Raw genomic sequence first — 16,518 nt, 5'->3', positions numbered from 1 at the left:
ATTGCTATTTGCTGCCCAAATACCATCTCTTTGTCTCCTCAGGAGTCTTGCTCTATATCTCTTATCTGTCCAGATTTTTTTAAGTTAACATTGGCTGATCATTTCCATAGTATACCCCAGATACTCACCTAAAACGTGCATGCTTTATTTCATATAAATTTATAGTAACCCTATAGAATAAACACCAGGTCCCTGGATTCATTCTCTTGGTCTCCTAACAAAACCTTTCTTTGGCCCTGTCTGGTCATCTTCTTTTTTTTTTTCACATTTATTTACTTATCTTATTTACTTATTTATCTATTTGACTGCGCCGGGTCTTAGTTGTGGCATGCAAATTCTTAGTTGCAACATGTGGGATCTAGTTCTCTGAACAGGAATTGAACTGGGCTCTCTGCAGTGACAGCATGCAGGTCTTAGACACTGGACCAGGAGGGAAGTCCCCTCTCTGGTCTTCTAGCTCTAGCCCTGCAACCCTCCTTCACTTTACTACCAAGTTTCTTGAAAGAGTAGCCTCCATATTCTCTGTCTTCTTCCTCACTTTCTAGTCTTTCCTCAAGCCTTTTCTGCCAAGGCTGCACTTACTGACTGTGAACTGAAAACTTACTGATGGTGAAATCCAATGGATACTTTTCCATCTTTATCTCTCTTGGTATCTGCCACTTAGTACAAGGGTTCAAGTCCTTCTGCTTTAAGTATCCTTCTTCACCAACTTCCATAACAATGCATTTCCCTGATATTCTTAATGCTTTGAAGATTTCTCAACCTGTCCTTGAGGGACTGTTTCTGAGTTCATCCCTTAAATGTAGGTGGTCACCAGGGTTCTGTCCTCGTTTGCTTCTTGGAGTGATCTCATTCATTCCCACGCTACTGATTGTCACATGCAAACCAACAATGTCTAGCTGCATGTCCAAGTCTGTCCTGATCTTCACACCTTTTTCCCATGGCCCCATGGGTAGCAACACTATATTCCCAAACTAAAGTCATCCTGCCGATCCCAAATCTATTTCACCTCCCAGGTTCCCTAACTTGGTGCCTTCATTCTTCATATCACCAGGTAACCAAGGCAAACCAGGTAACCATCTAGTCTTGACTCTCAAAAATTTCCACTTGAGTGCAGAGGATGACTTCTACAATTATTTGTTTTCCCTCACAAATATTGAACAATTTTGAGAGGTTGGATTTTATATAATGTTTGACGTTGTAGCCTTTCAGTTGCAATTACCTCTTTAGTGAACATTTTTAATAAACATTTCAAAAATTCATTGCAGGAGGTTAGGACTTTGGTGTGATCAACCCAAGAAAGAAACAGCTTACTTCATTAGGAATAGAAACAGGGAAATGTCTTTTGTTCTTTTACTGTCAGAGCAGAGATTGAGTATTATCTGTGTTTCTTATCAGCTGCCCATCTGCACTGAACTTCTAAGGCTCTGCTAAGCTTTTACCTACTTAGGTTGACTCATTTTCTCCTTGAAATAATATATAGAGATTTGCCTTCCTGAAACAGCATTGATATATTTTCCCTTGCAAGTCTCTGGTTCCACCTGCTTATTGTTTTCTGAATCTTTACTAATTCCCACCCAGATATGAAAATCCGGAAGAAATGGTAAGAGGAAATGCTGTGAGAGATTTCATCATATTTACCTTTTAATTCTTTTATTATCACAGGGCATGTCAATATCTGGGTTGAACTGATAATGAAAAAGTTCAGTACCAAAGAGATCGTATTCCAAGTAACAGCCAAGTTGAGCAAACTCCAGTAGTTCCTTCTTATCAAGGATAGTCCTAGAGACAAGAAGACAGACATATTGTTACTATCAAGACCATGTTTTCCACACATACAGATTAAAAGTGTTAAGTGCACTATGTACTGGAATATAGTTGAAATCAAGTAAAAGAATTTTGGAGTTGGCTTTTAGGATGTGACTATAAATATTCAGTTCAATTGTTACTATAAATTAGGAAAAGTGAAGTAAAAGTGCTAGTTGCTCAGTTGTGTCCAACCCTTTGCAACTCAATGGAATGTGACCACCAGGCTCCTCGGTCAATGAAATTCTCCAGGCAAGAATACTGGAGTGGGTTGCCATTCCCTTCTCCTGGGGTCTTCCCAACCCAGGGATTGAGTCTGGGTCTCCTGCATTACAGGCAGTTTTTTTCCCACTGTCTGAGCCACAGGGAAGCCCAGAAATTAGGGAACATTATCATCCAAAAGGGAGTTTTCTCATCTCAAGGACTTCAAAACTATAGAAAGTTTAATTATGCTGCCATCTCAAAAACAATGTTTGTAATTCTTTTCCAGAACTGTCTTCAGGGTAAGCTCTATATTTGTTTGAAAAGGGGACTGATGTGAACGATGGAAACTATCAAAAAGGAAATTTGGCCAGGACTGGAGAATTAGGTGAGTAATACTGATCTGCATAAAACATAAATCCAAGGTAAGGCAACATCACATGATGTTTGTGATGATCGATCATAAAGTGGTTCTAAAATTAATCCCAAAGCCTATGTGAATATCAGTGTAATTTTTTTGAAGGGGCAATGCTCCTATAGATATTTATGTTCTGGTGTGTTTATTTTTTAAATAGAATTTATTATTTTATGCTAATTTTATGGGTATCTTCTCACTTCAGTAGAGATCATAGCAAAAGTATCACTCTTTGTAAGACTATGTAAGTGAACGGAAAAGGAGAAAAATATAGGATAAGTGCAGGCTTCAGACAGAAGAGTCAAGTCTGGAACAAGAGTAGATTATCTCAAGAAATTTAAACTCTAACAGATAAAAAGGATACATAAAGTTAACCCCTGGAATGCAAAAGTAGGAAGTCAAGAGTTACCTGGAATAACAGGCAAATTTGGCCTTGGAGTACAAAATGAAGCAGGGCAAAGGCTACTAGAGTTTTGCTAAGAGAACGCACTGGTCATAGCAAACACCCTCTTCCAACAACACAAGAGAAGACTCTACACATGGACATCACCAGATGGTCAATACCAAAATCAGATTGATTATATTCTTTGTGGCCAGAGATGGAGAAGCTCTATACAATCAGCAAAAACAAGACTGAGAGCTGACTGTGGCTCAGATCATGAACTCCTTATTGCCAAATTCAGACTTCAATTGAAGAAACTAGGGAAAACCACTAGACCATTCAGGTATGACCTAAATCAAATCCCTTATGATTATACAGTGGAAGTGACAAACAGATTCAAGAGATTAGATCTGATAGACAGAGTGCCTGAAGAACTATGGACAGAAGTTCATGACATTGTATAGGAGGCAGTGATCAAGATGATCCCCAAGAAAAAGAAATGCTAAAAGGTAAAGTGGTTGTCTGAGGAGGTCTTACAAATAGCTGAGAAAAGAAGCTAAAGGCAAAGGAGAAAAGAAAAGACATACCCATCTGAACACAGAATTCCAAAGAATAGCAAGGAGAGAAAAGGATGGCTTCCTCAGTGATCAATGCAAAGAAACAGAGGAAAACAATACAATGGGAAAAACTAGAGATCTCTTCAAGAAAATTAGAGATACCAAAGGAACATTTCATACAAAGATGGGCTCAATAAAGGACAAAAATGGTATGGACCTAACAGAAGCAGAAGATATCAAGAAGAGGTAGCAAGAATACACAGAAGAACTATACAAAAAAGATCTTTATGACCCAGATAACCACGAAGGTGTGCTCACTCACCTACAGCCAGACACCCTGGAATGCGAAGTCAAGTGGGCCTTAGGAAGCATCACTACAAACAAAGCTAGTGGATGTGACAGAATGCCAGTTGAGCTATTTCAAATCCTAAAAGATGATGCTCTGAAAGTGCTGCACTCAATATGCCAGCAAATTTGGAAAACTCAGCAGTGGCCACAGAACTGGAAAAGGTCAGTTTTCATTCCAATCCCAAAGAAAGGCAATGTCAAAGAGTGTTCAAACTACTGTAAAATTGCACACATCTCACATGCTAGGAGTGTAATGCTCAAAATTCTCCAAGCCAGGCTTCAACAGTATGTGAACCATGAACTTCCAGATGTTCAAGCTGGATTTAGAAAAGGCAGAGGAACCAGAGATCAAATTGCCAACACCCTTTGGATCATCAAAAAAGATAGAGAATTCCAGAAAAACATCTACTTCTTCTTTATTGACTATGTCAAAGCCTTTGACTATGTGGATCACAACAAACTGTAGAAAATTCTTCAAGAGATGGGAATACCAGACCCCCTGACCTGCCTCCTGAGAAATCTGTATGCAGGTCAAGAAGCAACAGTTAGAACTGGACATGGAACAACAGACTGGTTCCAAATTGGGAAAGGAGTAGGTCAAGGCTGCATATTATCACCCTGCTTCTTTAACTTATAAGCAGAGTACATCATGCAAAATGCCAGGCTGGATGAAGCACAAGCTGGAGTCAAGATTGCCAGGAGAAATATCAACCTCAGATAAGCAGATGTCACCACCCTTATGGCAGAAAGTGAAGAAGAACTAAAGAGCCTCTTGATGAAAGTGAAAGAGGAGAGTGAAAAAGTTGGCTTAAAACTCAACTCAGAAAACTAAGATCATGGCATCTGGTCCCATTATTTCATGGCAAATTGATGGGGAAATGATGGAAACAGTGAGAGACTATCTTTTTGGGCTCCAAAATCACTGCAGATGGTGACTGCACCCATGAAATTAAAAGATGCTTGCTCCTTGGAAGAAAATCTATGACCAATCTAGACAGCATATTAAAAAGCATAAACATTACTTCTGTGACAAAGGTCTAGCTAATGAAAGCTATGGTTTTTCCAGTAGTCATGTATGGATGTGAGAGTTAGATCATAAAGAAAACTGCGTGCCAAAGAATTGATCTTTTTGAACCATGGTGTTGGAGAAGACTCTTGTGAGTCCCTTGGACAGCAAGGAGATCCATCCAGTTCATCCTAAAGGAAATCAGTCCTGAATATTCATTGGAAGGACTGATGCTGAAGCTGAAACTGCAATACTTTGACCACCTGATGTGAATAACTGACTCACTGGAAAAGACCCTGATGCTGGGAAAGATTGAAGGTGAGAGGAGAAGGAGAGGACAAAGGTTGAAATGGTTGGATGACATCACCGACTCAATGGACATGAGTTTGAGTAAGCTTTGGGAATTGGTAATGGACAGGGAGACCTGGCATGCTGCAGTCCATAGGGTTTCAAAGAGCTGGACACAACTGAGCGACTAAACTGAGCTGAAAGTTAACCCCTAAAGCATCACTATAGAGATTCAAAAACAGAAAGAAGAGAGAAAGGAAGGAAAAAAAGAAGGGAGGGAGGGAAGAAGGATGAAGAAAGGAAGGACCCTACCAGGAGACGATATGGAAAAAAATAAGGGAAAATAAGCCTTGTTAAATATTGTGTGAAGGGAGTTAAGAGAAAATAAGAGATTGTTAGGATCCAAAGCTGACCTGGAGAAGAAGTGGAACATCAGATAATCATTGTCTTATTAGACTTTTTTCCATCATGGTATTCTATTACTTTGGCAACATCAGGATGCCAGGATTAAAGCACTATTATATGTCTTTAAATCTGCTTCTAAGAGGTCAGAAGTATTTTCAGAGCCTCTCTTCCAAACTCTAGGAGGACCAGTTAAGCCTCTGTCCATGAGTGAGAGGATTCTGCTGTCCCGGGCTGCTTCCTGGGAGCTGGCTCTTGACTCTGATTCTGAGCAATCATATTGTAGCTGGTTCCTTTTTATTCTCTTCACCAATTTAGCATAACTTCTAGTTCATGATGTTGTTTTAGGCAGGGAGGCTAAAAAAACTCTTTCCTTTATACTATAAAATGCACATTAGCTCGGTGCCACCTTCTATTAATACTACTCCTTTTCTTTCTTCTTACCATGGAGACCATTTTTGCTTCCAAAATTACTCGGCTAAAAGAATATGTGTTTTTCTATAGTAAACATATTCTGTTTTCCTCAAAGAATCATGCTTAAAAATGAAATATACACAATTAACATAAGGGGGAAGAGATAAGTTTAGTATTTTTTTTCCTTTTGAGGCAGTTCATTTGGTTTGTTAACTACCAATTGTTAATTACCAATATGGGCAAAATACCAGGTGGGTCAGGGAGGGGAGTCAAGAAAAGCAATGGAGTTGCCCATAACAGGTTGGATCAGACTCTTATTTCTGATTGCAATGTCTTTTAGCTTCTTTAGGCCTAAATTCCTTGAGACTCAGTTTTATAAGTATTTAAGTGATATAGTGAGTCTATATCCATGGTAAATGAAAAACTATAAGAAAATCTTTCAGTCTTAGTTCCAACTGAAAACAAAAATAAATTTGCTTATCATTGTCATAGCCAACAAGTATAAGAACTTACTGTGCTTCTGGCATTGTGCTATGTGCTTTTTATTTATTATCTCACTTAATATTCTGTATAATCCCATCTGGTCTCAGGTTTATAGATGAGGAAACTGGGGCATAGAGATTAGATATGCAAGGTGATGTGCTGGAATGTAAATTCATTTCGAGGCTAGAATCTACTTCCTTAATAATCATACTATGTGACATCTCCTATGGCTAAATAGTTTATCCTCAAAGGACATTTTCCAGAATTGCATTGACTTTGTATGTGCACCATGTTTTTTAATTTTTATTTTGAAATGTAATTCCCTCCCCACTGTACCTTCAAACTACACTTGAAAAATGAGAAATTTACTCCCCAAATAAGAAAGGATTATTTTGTGGAGGTCTTCAATCACTGCATATCATAGAGAGGATTTGACCATTATGTCATTCTGGATATTTCCAGTGATATGGTCAGAGAAGGAGGAGCTCTATTAATCATACTGTTGCTTACTATCTTAGAATCTGAGGTTGCTCTAAACCTCTCACAAATACTAAGGATCACATATTAAGGGTCTTCTATGGTGAGGTCCTTTCTTCCAAAGTTCAGACTCACATGTCTAATTGCCTGCTTGCCATCTCTACTTGGATGTCTAATAGACAACTCAAGTTTAACATGCCTTGAACTAAACCCCTCATGTCCCACCCCAAACCAGCTGCTACAGCACTCTCCCCATCTAAGTTGATAGTAACTGCATCCATCCACTGCTCAGACCAACAACCTTGGGGTTTTCTCCTCTTTCTTCCTATAAAACCCTCTACATTTAGCCCATCAAATAGACTTATGGCTTGACTTTCAAAATATGACCAGAATCCAGATACGTCACAACCTCCCCTGCTGCCCTCCTGGTCCAAAACTCCATCATCTTTTGCAGGATCTCTGCAACAGATGCTCAAACACTCCTTGGTTCTCTTCCTTTGCTCTGCTACTGTCTATTCAATTACAACCACCAAAGTCTATCTTCACAACGAAGTCAAATCAGGTCTGTCTTCTGCTCACAACCCACCAACAGCTCCTCATTTTCCTCAAGAAAGAGCCAAGGCCTTACAGTGGCCCATGAGACACTGCATGATCCTCCTGTATGTGGTCTTCCAAAAGCTTTATCTCAGGGAGGGATGGGGAATGCAGGCATCCAGACCTCCAGACATCAGTTACATATAAATCCTGCCTGGATGGTAAATGTCATCTGAAATATGGCATGGTAAGTTTCTAGAGGAAGATGAACATGTTCAGTGAGATTCATCTACACGTGTAAGTGTCAAATGTAATCCCTGGGAATTAGAAAGGAGTGCCACTTGAGGGAAATGGTCCCTCTGTAAGACACTGTTACAAATTTCACAGTAATGTACCGGGGAGAAGACTTCAGAAAAGAAGCAATTAGGCTTATGTTTTAGACATTGGGTAAATGAAGTTAAAAAAGGAGACAGACAAATTTGCTGTCATTAAAAAGCCAGGATATATATATAGATACACACACACACACATATGTCTCTAGTTTAGTCTAGTCGCCAAGTTGCGTCCGACTCTCTTGCAAACCCTGGACTGTAGCCCACCAGACTCTTCTGTCCATGGGATTTCCCAGGCAAGAATACTGGAGTGGATTGGCATTTCCTCCTCCAGGGGGTCTTCCTGACCCAGGGATCTAACCTGAGTCTCCTGCATTGGCAGATGGGTTCTTTGCCACTGAGCCACCGGAGAAGCCTTGCACATACATACACACGCATATTTTGAGTTGGCCAAAAAGTTCATTCCATAAGATGTTGTGGAAGAAAACCACAAACGAAGTTTTTGGCCAACCCAATATTATTAGTAATATTTGGTGATGTGACACAGCCTAGATAATGGAACATTAGTGTGAAGGCAACTAAGAAATGAGTTCACTTAAATTCTCCCTATTAAAGAAGGGAACACAGTATAAAATCTATGGGGAAAAATATTGTCAGTGGTCATACATACTTTTCAGAAGAGAGCCCTGCAAAAAAAAAAGTTTGGGATTAGATATTAATGAGGTGGTAGGATGGAGAAGCAGGTGAAGCAAAAAGATAAAAACTTAATAATCCTCAGGCATTTTAGATGGCTCCATATCATTTAATTTTTACAAAAACTACATGAAAAAAGTATGTGCATCCCATTTTATTTTTATTATTTTTTGGCTTATACAATAGACATATATTGTTTTTTATAGTTTGGAGGCTGGAAATCCAAGATCAGGGTATCAGCATGGTCAGGTCTGGTGAGAGGTATCTTTCTGGCTTGCTGGCAGCCACATTCTCACAAGTTCTCTGGTGTCTCTTCTTAGAAGAGCATTAATCCCATCATGAGGGCCCCACCCTCAATGATTGTCCTCATTTTATAGATGAAGAAACTAAGTCTCAGAAAAGTTTGGGAGTCCTTAACTTCTGAAATGAAGAGCTGGTGAATAAGAACAACTTGTATTCGTCTTCAGATGTCCTGGTCTTACACCCCATTGCTCCTTTTATGATGAGAGCATCCACCCACTTTCACCGCCACATTCCCTAGGACAGCACTTCCCTATGGAGAAATAAACCCCATCACAAAAGCATCTCACCCAGCATACAGAATGTCTAACAAGGTGACTTAACTACACTCAAATGACAATCAGCTGGATGACTTCCAGGGACTGTCAAGATGCTACTGAAGTTGCATTTATGCATGTGACTTTTTTTCCGCTTGGAGAAGGGATTGACCCCAGATGTCAAAATGGTACTGGGGAAAAAATATACTCTACTTGACGTCTTTCAGATGAGGCTTAAACAGAGGTCCTGCCCCTCCCAGTCATCAGTGATCTCATAGCACTTCTTATAAGAGCGAAGGTGTCAACCTCAGCCAGTTTTCCTCATTCCATATTCTATGTGTGTTAGTCGCTCATTCATGTCTGACTCTTTGCGACCCCATGGACTATAGCCTGCCAGGCTCCTCTGTCTGTGGGATTATCCAGGCAAGAATACTGGAGTGGGTTGCCGTATATTCTATTTCCATGAATAATTACATTCTTTCTTATTCCATTCTTCCCCAGCCTTTGAGGTAGATATCTTTCACCTCTTGCCCTAAATAGTGTGGTGATTGTGAGATGCAGAAGAGCTGCTGTGTTTCACACTGGAGAAAGTCCCTTCTTTAAGGTCAATAATGTTGATCACAATGTTATCTGTAAAATATCCTGGAATTTCCCAAGAGGAAGATGAGATGTTCGTATCAAGTATTTATTCTTGTTACTTATATTATATCATTTCTTCTGTTTGCTCCTCAACCATTAAACAGACTCTCTTTAAAAGGAACAGGCATACATTGATGACAAATATATCGCTATTAGCTAAGAAAACAGTTCTCTGACACCATCTGGCTGTCTTTGTTTTCAGAATATGGTTATCACGTACGTACGTTTTTAAGGCCAGTACTGAAACGCAAGACGGCTGATTCTGTTTTTCAAACCTCTTTATATTCTAGATCTTTATCCAAGAGCTGAGGGGTTTAGTTTAATGTCAAAATGCACTCTGAGTGGGAGCAAGGAAATCTGTGTGAAATGATAATTTAGACAAAGGCCTGTGAGCTCTCTGGGAAGAAAGAACTAAGAAGCAGAGGAAAGGATATGATATGTGGGTGTGATCCAGATGATAACATTACCTAACATTTGTCTTGGGCTTTTCCGGTTTCAAAGAACTTGCAAATATATGATTTCATCTCATACATTCAAGCACACCTTCATGAATTAATTTAGCAAACATTTACTGTCTTGTACTGCTACCTACACTGTGCTAGCTTTTGTGTTGGGAGTACGCCTATGAATAAGAAATTTAAGCAGCAGTCTCAAAGAACTGAAAGTCAGGGAAGGAAATACATATTTAAATTAATAATTACAGTTAAAGATGTTGAAAGCTTTTTATAGTACAATACATACAAAATATTGTGAAAGAATAATGAAAGAGGCAACTCATTTGAGTTGAGTCTTGAAGAAAACTATTCAGATGTAGGTTGGTGGGATTCAAGTGTCAGATGAAGGATGGATAATCAGAAGAACACCTATTGAGAGGTAAAAGAGCTTGTTGTTTCTGGAAGATAAGGCTGAATTTATCAGCGCTAATGTGCATGAGGGAGATGCATCCATCTGTCCATCCATTCATCCATCTAATAAGATATTGTTGATCATTTATTTACTATGATGTACAAGCTGGGAGAACGAAGACAAATAATATAGAACCCCGTCCTTCAAGAAGATCACTGTCCAATAGGGAAAATAGACATGGAAACAGATCATTGCTTTTCAGACCTTACCGAGTCTAAAAAAGTACTCCTAGGATCTGGGTTGACACAGAGGAGATAACAAACACTGCTTGGATCATTCAAGAAAGGCTTCACAGAGAAAAACATCTCTGATTAGATGTATATTGAAGAAATGCTCTGCCTAGTAGATCAGAGAATATTGTATTCACATCAGAGGGATGAGGTCATGTGAGAAACATGTAGGAACACTCAGCATAGGTTACTCAAAATCATGATCAGTGTGGCTTTTGCCCAGCTTCTGCCTGTGCATCTAGAAAGGATGGGAGATGAGTTGGAAAGATTGGTAGGGACCAAATGACCAGGATGTTTGGATTTTGTGCTGCAGGTGACGTGGAACCTCTGAACAGCTGTAAATCAGGATGGAGATATGTAAAGCAGATTTGTGTTTGGAAAGATCCAAATGGTAGCAACATGGACGCTAGATTAGGGAGCAAAACTGAGAGTGATTTCCTGTTTGGAGATAATTACAGCGGTTTAGGGGACAAATGAGGATCTGAATTAAGTTAACAACAGAAGAATGGATAGGAGGGGCTGTATTTGGAGATCTTAGTGGGGTAGACAGTTATTATTTTGTGGGGGTGCAAAGGGAAGGGGAATTTAGGCTAGCATCTGGGAGAATCATGCTGTCATAGACCAGAACAGGGCAAGAAGGAAGAGTGAAGTGATGGGACTTGTTCCCCATCATGACAGAAGTAGAGAAGAAGAAACCAGGGCCTGCTGTGAGCAGTTCACTAGATGTTGGCATCATTAAATGCTACCAAGAGCATGAAAAGGGCAGGTTCTGAAATTCATAATGAGCTGGTGAAATATAGATGCCATGTATTAACACAAATGCAGAAATGAAGAAACTAAAGCTTAGGTTTCTTAACTGCTCAGGAATCCAGGAATTCCAGCTCCTAGGCTAGTGCACTTTCCATTATATTGTGCAGTGACTTTTTGGAATTCATCAGCCATCCAACCTGTGACTTTCTGGGTCTGGAGGGTAAGCACTATGAGTCTTGATCTATTTTGAGACGAGTTCAGAGCCTGACACATCCAGAAACACAGAATATATTCAATGCCAAAACTTATGAACTTGACCAAATAATTAAAATTTTCTTTAATTTAAAAATACAATAATACAGGTATGCTTCTAGACAACTGATTTATTTAAAACAATGTTGAATTTCAATGACTGATTATTATAAAAATTGTTTACCATGAAAGAAACTCCCCCCAAAATTCTGTCTCCCTTGTCACTGAATTTCTTAATTTAAAACTGATGAATATTTGTGGAGATAGTACCGTGTGGGATTCTTTACAATTTTATGAGTTCTTCAACAACTACTTAAAAGAATTATTAAACTCACCTAGAACTATTGATTTAATAACTAAAATAATTTTTAAAATATTTATAATATAATGTCTAAAATAAATTATATAAATTACTATACACTGATAAATTCACTGTTAATATAATTCTAAAACATTAGTCACATATATTCCTATATTACTAGTGGCAGTTACAGCTTAATTACAAAATCTGAAAAGTTCTTAATTGATGGATTTCAATTAATTTATTTTTAATGTTAAAAACAGAAACTGAATAGAATGGTATAAGTTTTAAATGTAAGACTATTCCCTCAACAATGCCTAAACATTGTCTATAGCCAGAAAGTATAATTTATTACTTCAAGTAAATATTTACCAGGAATTTTGGTTTCACACAAACGCAAAACCATCAATTCACACAGTGCATTCACATTAATATACTAGTTTATTCACATACATGTAGGTATTTTAAAGATTCTTTTGTCTTTCTTTAAAAGATTCTTTTTGTGATAAAGGATTACTTTTATGCTTCTCAACTGTAGAGAGTAACTGGGAATAAAAAGCCATAGAGAAATAATTTAGATTGCCATGTATTTATTTTGCATATTCCCCATTATCTATATATTTGAACAAACATGATTCAATTGTCTGCTTGGACCCATTATCCTACAGAGATGTTTAATGATGTCATAGGAGAGAATGACGTCACATTTTCAATATTATGACATAAGTGTAAGCTTAAGGAAAAGGAACAGATGGCTGCAAGAGAGAAAAACCCTTGTTTAAATTACACTAAAACCAGAAGTTGGCTCTGAATTGCAAAATGTAATTAAAACTTCATTTTAAAATGCATTTCACAGTTTATCCACCCTAGGAAGAGCTTTTTACCATATGAACTTTGCAGCTGCCACAGAGCACAAAAGAGGTTGCGTTTTTCATGTAAAGCGATACATAGTTCATGGAATGATGGTATTGAGGAGAGTGAAGATAAATCTCATAGACATGGCAATCCTATTTGTTAAAATGTCACATTTCTTGGGAATGGTGTCAGAGTCATGAAAAATGGCTTTAGAGGAAAAAATTACTTGTGGGAGGTTTTGGTGGCTATAATACGTTGGAGAGAAGACAGGACCAGTGTCTTCATTTGCTGTTGACATTGGGCTGAATTGCCCAAGTGTCTGTGTTAAAGAGTGCAATTTGGGATAATTAACACATACCAATTACCAGCATAAGTTAATTAACTGCATTTTGTTCAGCACTTTTAGGTATACTAAGCAGTTTTGCTCCATTTCAGTTTGTCCAATATTTGTCTGGATTTTCTATTTCTTTCTAAACAGGTCTTTTTACTTTACTTTTACTTTACTTCTTTTAAATAGTAAAAGGAAAACTATGACAAGCAATAATTGGGGGAATTTGCCTAACACTTTAAAGGTTAAAAAATAATTTTTCTTAACCCCTTTCGACAGATGAGCAAAAAAGACTTGGAGGCTTCAGTGACTTTCTTAAGGTCACTCAGAAAGTAGGTGCTGTTGTCAGAGATAGGATCAGACACTGTGTCCCCAGCACCCTCTCTTTCTCCATTGTCCCAGAGAGGCATAGAATATGCACTGCATTTGTGAAGGGATAGCTGTGGCCAGTGTCACTACACAACGTCACACTGAAATGTGCTCATGTTTTGTGTGTGTTTCTGTCTCACTGAGTACTCTCTACAAACCACTGTAGTTTTCTCAAGAAATTTTCCTGGGGTATAGTTGATTTACAATATTGCATTAGTTTCTGCTGTACACCAAGGTGAATCAGTTATACATATAAATATTTCTACTCTTTTTTAGATTCTTTTCTCATATAGGTCATTATATAGTATTGAGTAGAGTTCCCTGTACTATACACTAGGCTCTTTTTAGTTATCTATTTTATATATAGTTATATATTAGTGTGTATATGTCAATCCCAATCTCCCAATTTATCCCTTGCCTCCTTTTGCCCCTGATAACCATAAATTTGCTTTCTATGTCTGTGACTCCACTTCTAGTAATAAGTTCATTTTTACCATTTTTTAAAGATTCCACCTATAAGTGATAGCATATGATATTTGTCTTTCTCTGAGTCAGAGATTGTCTCTGTGTATGACAGTCTCTAGGTCCATCCATGTTGCTGCAAATGGCATTATTTTGTTCATTTTTATGGCTGAGTAGTATTCTATTGTAAATATGTACCACATCTTCTTTATTCATTCCTCTGTAGGGGGTATCTAGGTTGCTTCCATGTCCTGGCTATTGTAAATAGTGCTGCAATGAACACATGTACCTTTTTGAATTATGATTTTTTTCATATATATGCCCAGGATTGGAATTTCTGGATCATATGGTAGCTTTAATTTTAGTTTTTTAAGGAACCTCCATATTTTTCTCCGTAATGGTTGTATCCATTTATATTCCCATCAACAGTGTAGGAGGTTTCCCTTTTCTCCACACCCTTTCCAGCATTTGTTGTTAGAAGAGTTTTTTTTTCTTTTCTTTTTTAATTGGAGGATAATTGCTTTACAATGTTGTGTTGGTTTCTGCTGTACAACAATGCAAATCAGCCATATATGTGTGTGTGTGTGTGTGTGTGTGTTTGTATATGTGTGTGTGTATATATGTGTGTATGTGTGTGTATATGTGTGCATATGTGTGTGTATATATGTGTGTGTATATATATGTGTGTGTGTGCATGTGTGTGTATATATGTGTATATGTATGTGTGTGTATAAATGTGTGTATGTATGTGTGTGTGTGTGTGTGTATAAATGTGTGTGTATATGTGTGTTTATATGTGTGTGTATATGTGTATATATGTGTGTGTGTGTATATGTGTTTGTGTATATGTGTGTGTGTGTATATATATGTGTGTGTGTGTATGTGTGTATATATATGTGTGTGTGTGTATATGTGTGTGTGTGTATGTGTGTGTGTATACATATGAGTGTGTGTATATATGTGTGTATATATATGAGTGTGTGTATATATATGTGTGTGCGTATATATGTGTATATATATGTGTGTGTGTGTGTATACATATGAGTGTGTGTATATATGTGTGTATATATATGTGTGTATGTATATATGTATATATACACTCCCTCTTGAGCCTCCCCACCCCCACCGCCCCACCCATCGAGGTTATCACAGAGCACCACGCTGAGCTCCCTGTGTTATATAGCAGCTTCCTACTAGCTATCTATTTTACACATGATAGTGTATATATGGGGCTTCCCAGGTAGCTCAGCTGGTAAAGAATCCACCTGCAATGCGGGAGACCTGGGTTCAATCCCTGGGTTGGGAAGATCCCCTGGAGGAGGGCATGGCCACCCGCCCCAGTGTTCTGGCCTGGAGAATGCCTGGTGGGCTGCAGTCCACGGGTTGAAAGGAGCCCGACATGACTGAGCGGCGAAACACAGCACAGTGCGTGCATGTGATGCTACTTTCTCAATTTGTCCTACCCTCTACTTTCCTAGTCTGTCCTACCCCACTTGATGACAGCCTTTCTGATTGGTGTTAGGTGATACCTCATTGTAGTTTTGAGTTTCTCTAATAAGTAGTGATGCCGAACATCTTTTCTTGTGCCTCTTAGCCATGCATGAGTCTTCTTTGGAGAAGTGTCTATTTAGATCTTCTGTCCATTTTTGATTTTTTTTTTAAAATTGAGCTGCATTAGCTGTTTGTATATTTTGGAAATCAATCCCTTCTTGTTTGATTCATTTGCAAATATTTTCTCCCATTCTGCAGGTTGCAATGTAGATTCTTATGTAAAATTTAACTGCAGAAATAACTAAGTTTATCCAGTAGGCATGGTGACATGTTTAAAGGCATCTAGTTTTTCTTATATTTTCCTATCGTCTGCAATAGTGGTGACAGAAGAAATGTCAGTGGACATTAGGAAATGGGAAAGGAGAAGTGTCATTAGTAAATATTTGCTTTTAAAAATTCTCATGTGCTTATCAGGCCCTTACTTTGTTCCTGATTAATTTCTTTTTTTGCTTGTTTGTTTTTGGTTTTTTAAAAATATTTATTTATTTGACTGCATCAGGTCTTAGTTTTGGCACATGGGATCTTTGCTGCATCTTTGGCATCTTTCATTGTAGTGCATGGATTCTTTAGTTGTGGCCCACGGGCTTAGTTGCGGCCCACAGGCTTAGTTGCCCTGCAGCATGTAGGATCTCAGTTCCCTGACGAGGGATTGAACCTACGTCCTCTGCATTACAAGGTGGATTCTTAACCACTGGACCACCAGGAAAGTGCCTGCATTTCTCACTCAGTAGTTAGATCTGAGTCAATTTGACTAAATAAGTTGTCTTTACTATATATACTGTGTATAATGTATATACTCTACAATGCATACTCATTCCTGTCCCCACATACATTTCATACATAATGCATGCAAAAGCATAGTCCTAATAATAAATTATTAAGAAATACAGCACTGTATGCAGAGAATTCTACATGTTATAAACCATTTCACGTGCAAAACATGCCAATTTTTTTTTTTTAAGTATTTCCATTTATTTACA

General features: G+C 38.2%; 1 protein-coding gene across 1 annotated transcript in view; it reads right to left on the bottom strand.

Annotated features, from left to right (window-relative positions):
• PTER (phosphotriesterase related) overlaps positions 1 to 16,518 on the bottom strand; it is a 75,883-nt gene that overhangs the window by 6,814 nt on the left and 52,551 nt on the right. The window contains exon 4 of the mRNA XM_020881350.2: positions 1,642 to 1,782. Coding sequence (XP_020737009.1) covers positions 1,642 to 1,782 — 141 coding nt within the window. The remainder of the gene's footprint in view (positions 1 to 1,641; positions 1,783 to 16,518) is intronic.

The sequence above is a fragment of the Odocoileus virginianus genome, chromosome 9 (assembly GCF_023699985.2).
Source record: "Odocoileus virginianus isolate 20LAN1187 ecotype Illinois chromosome 9, Ovbor_1.2, whole genome shotgun sequence".
NCBI lineage: Eukaryota > Metazoa > Chordata > Mammalia > Artiodactyla > Cervidae > Odocoileus > Odocoileus virginianus.
The sequence above is the reverse complement of the archived record's forward strand: the minus strand, read 5'-3'. Positions and strand labels throughout refer to the sequence as shown.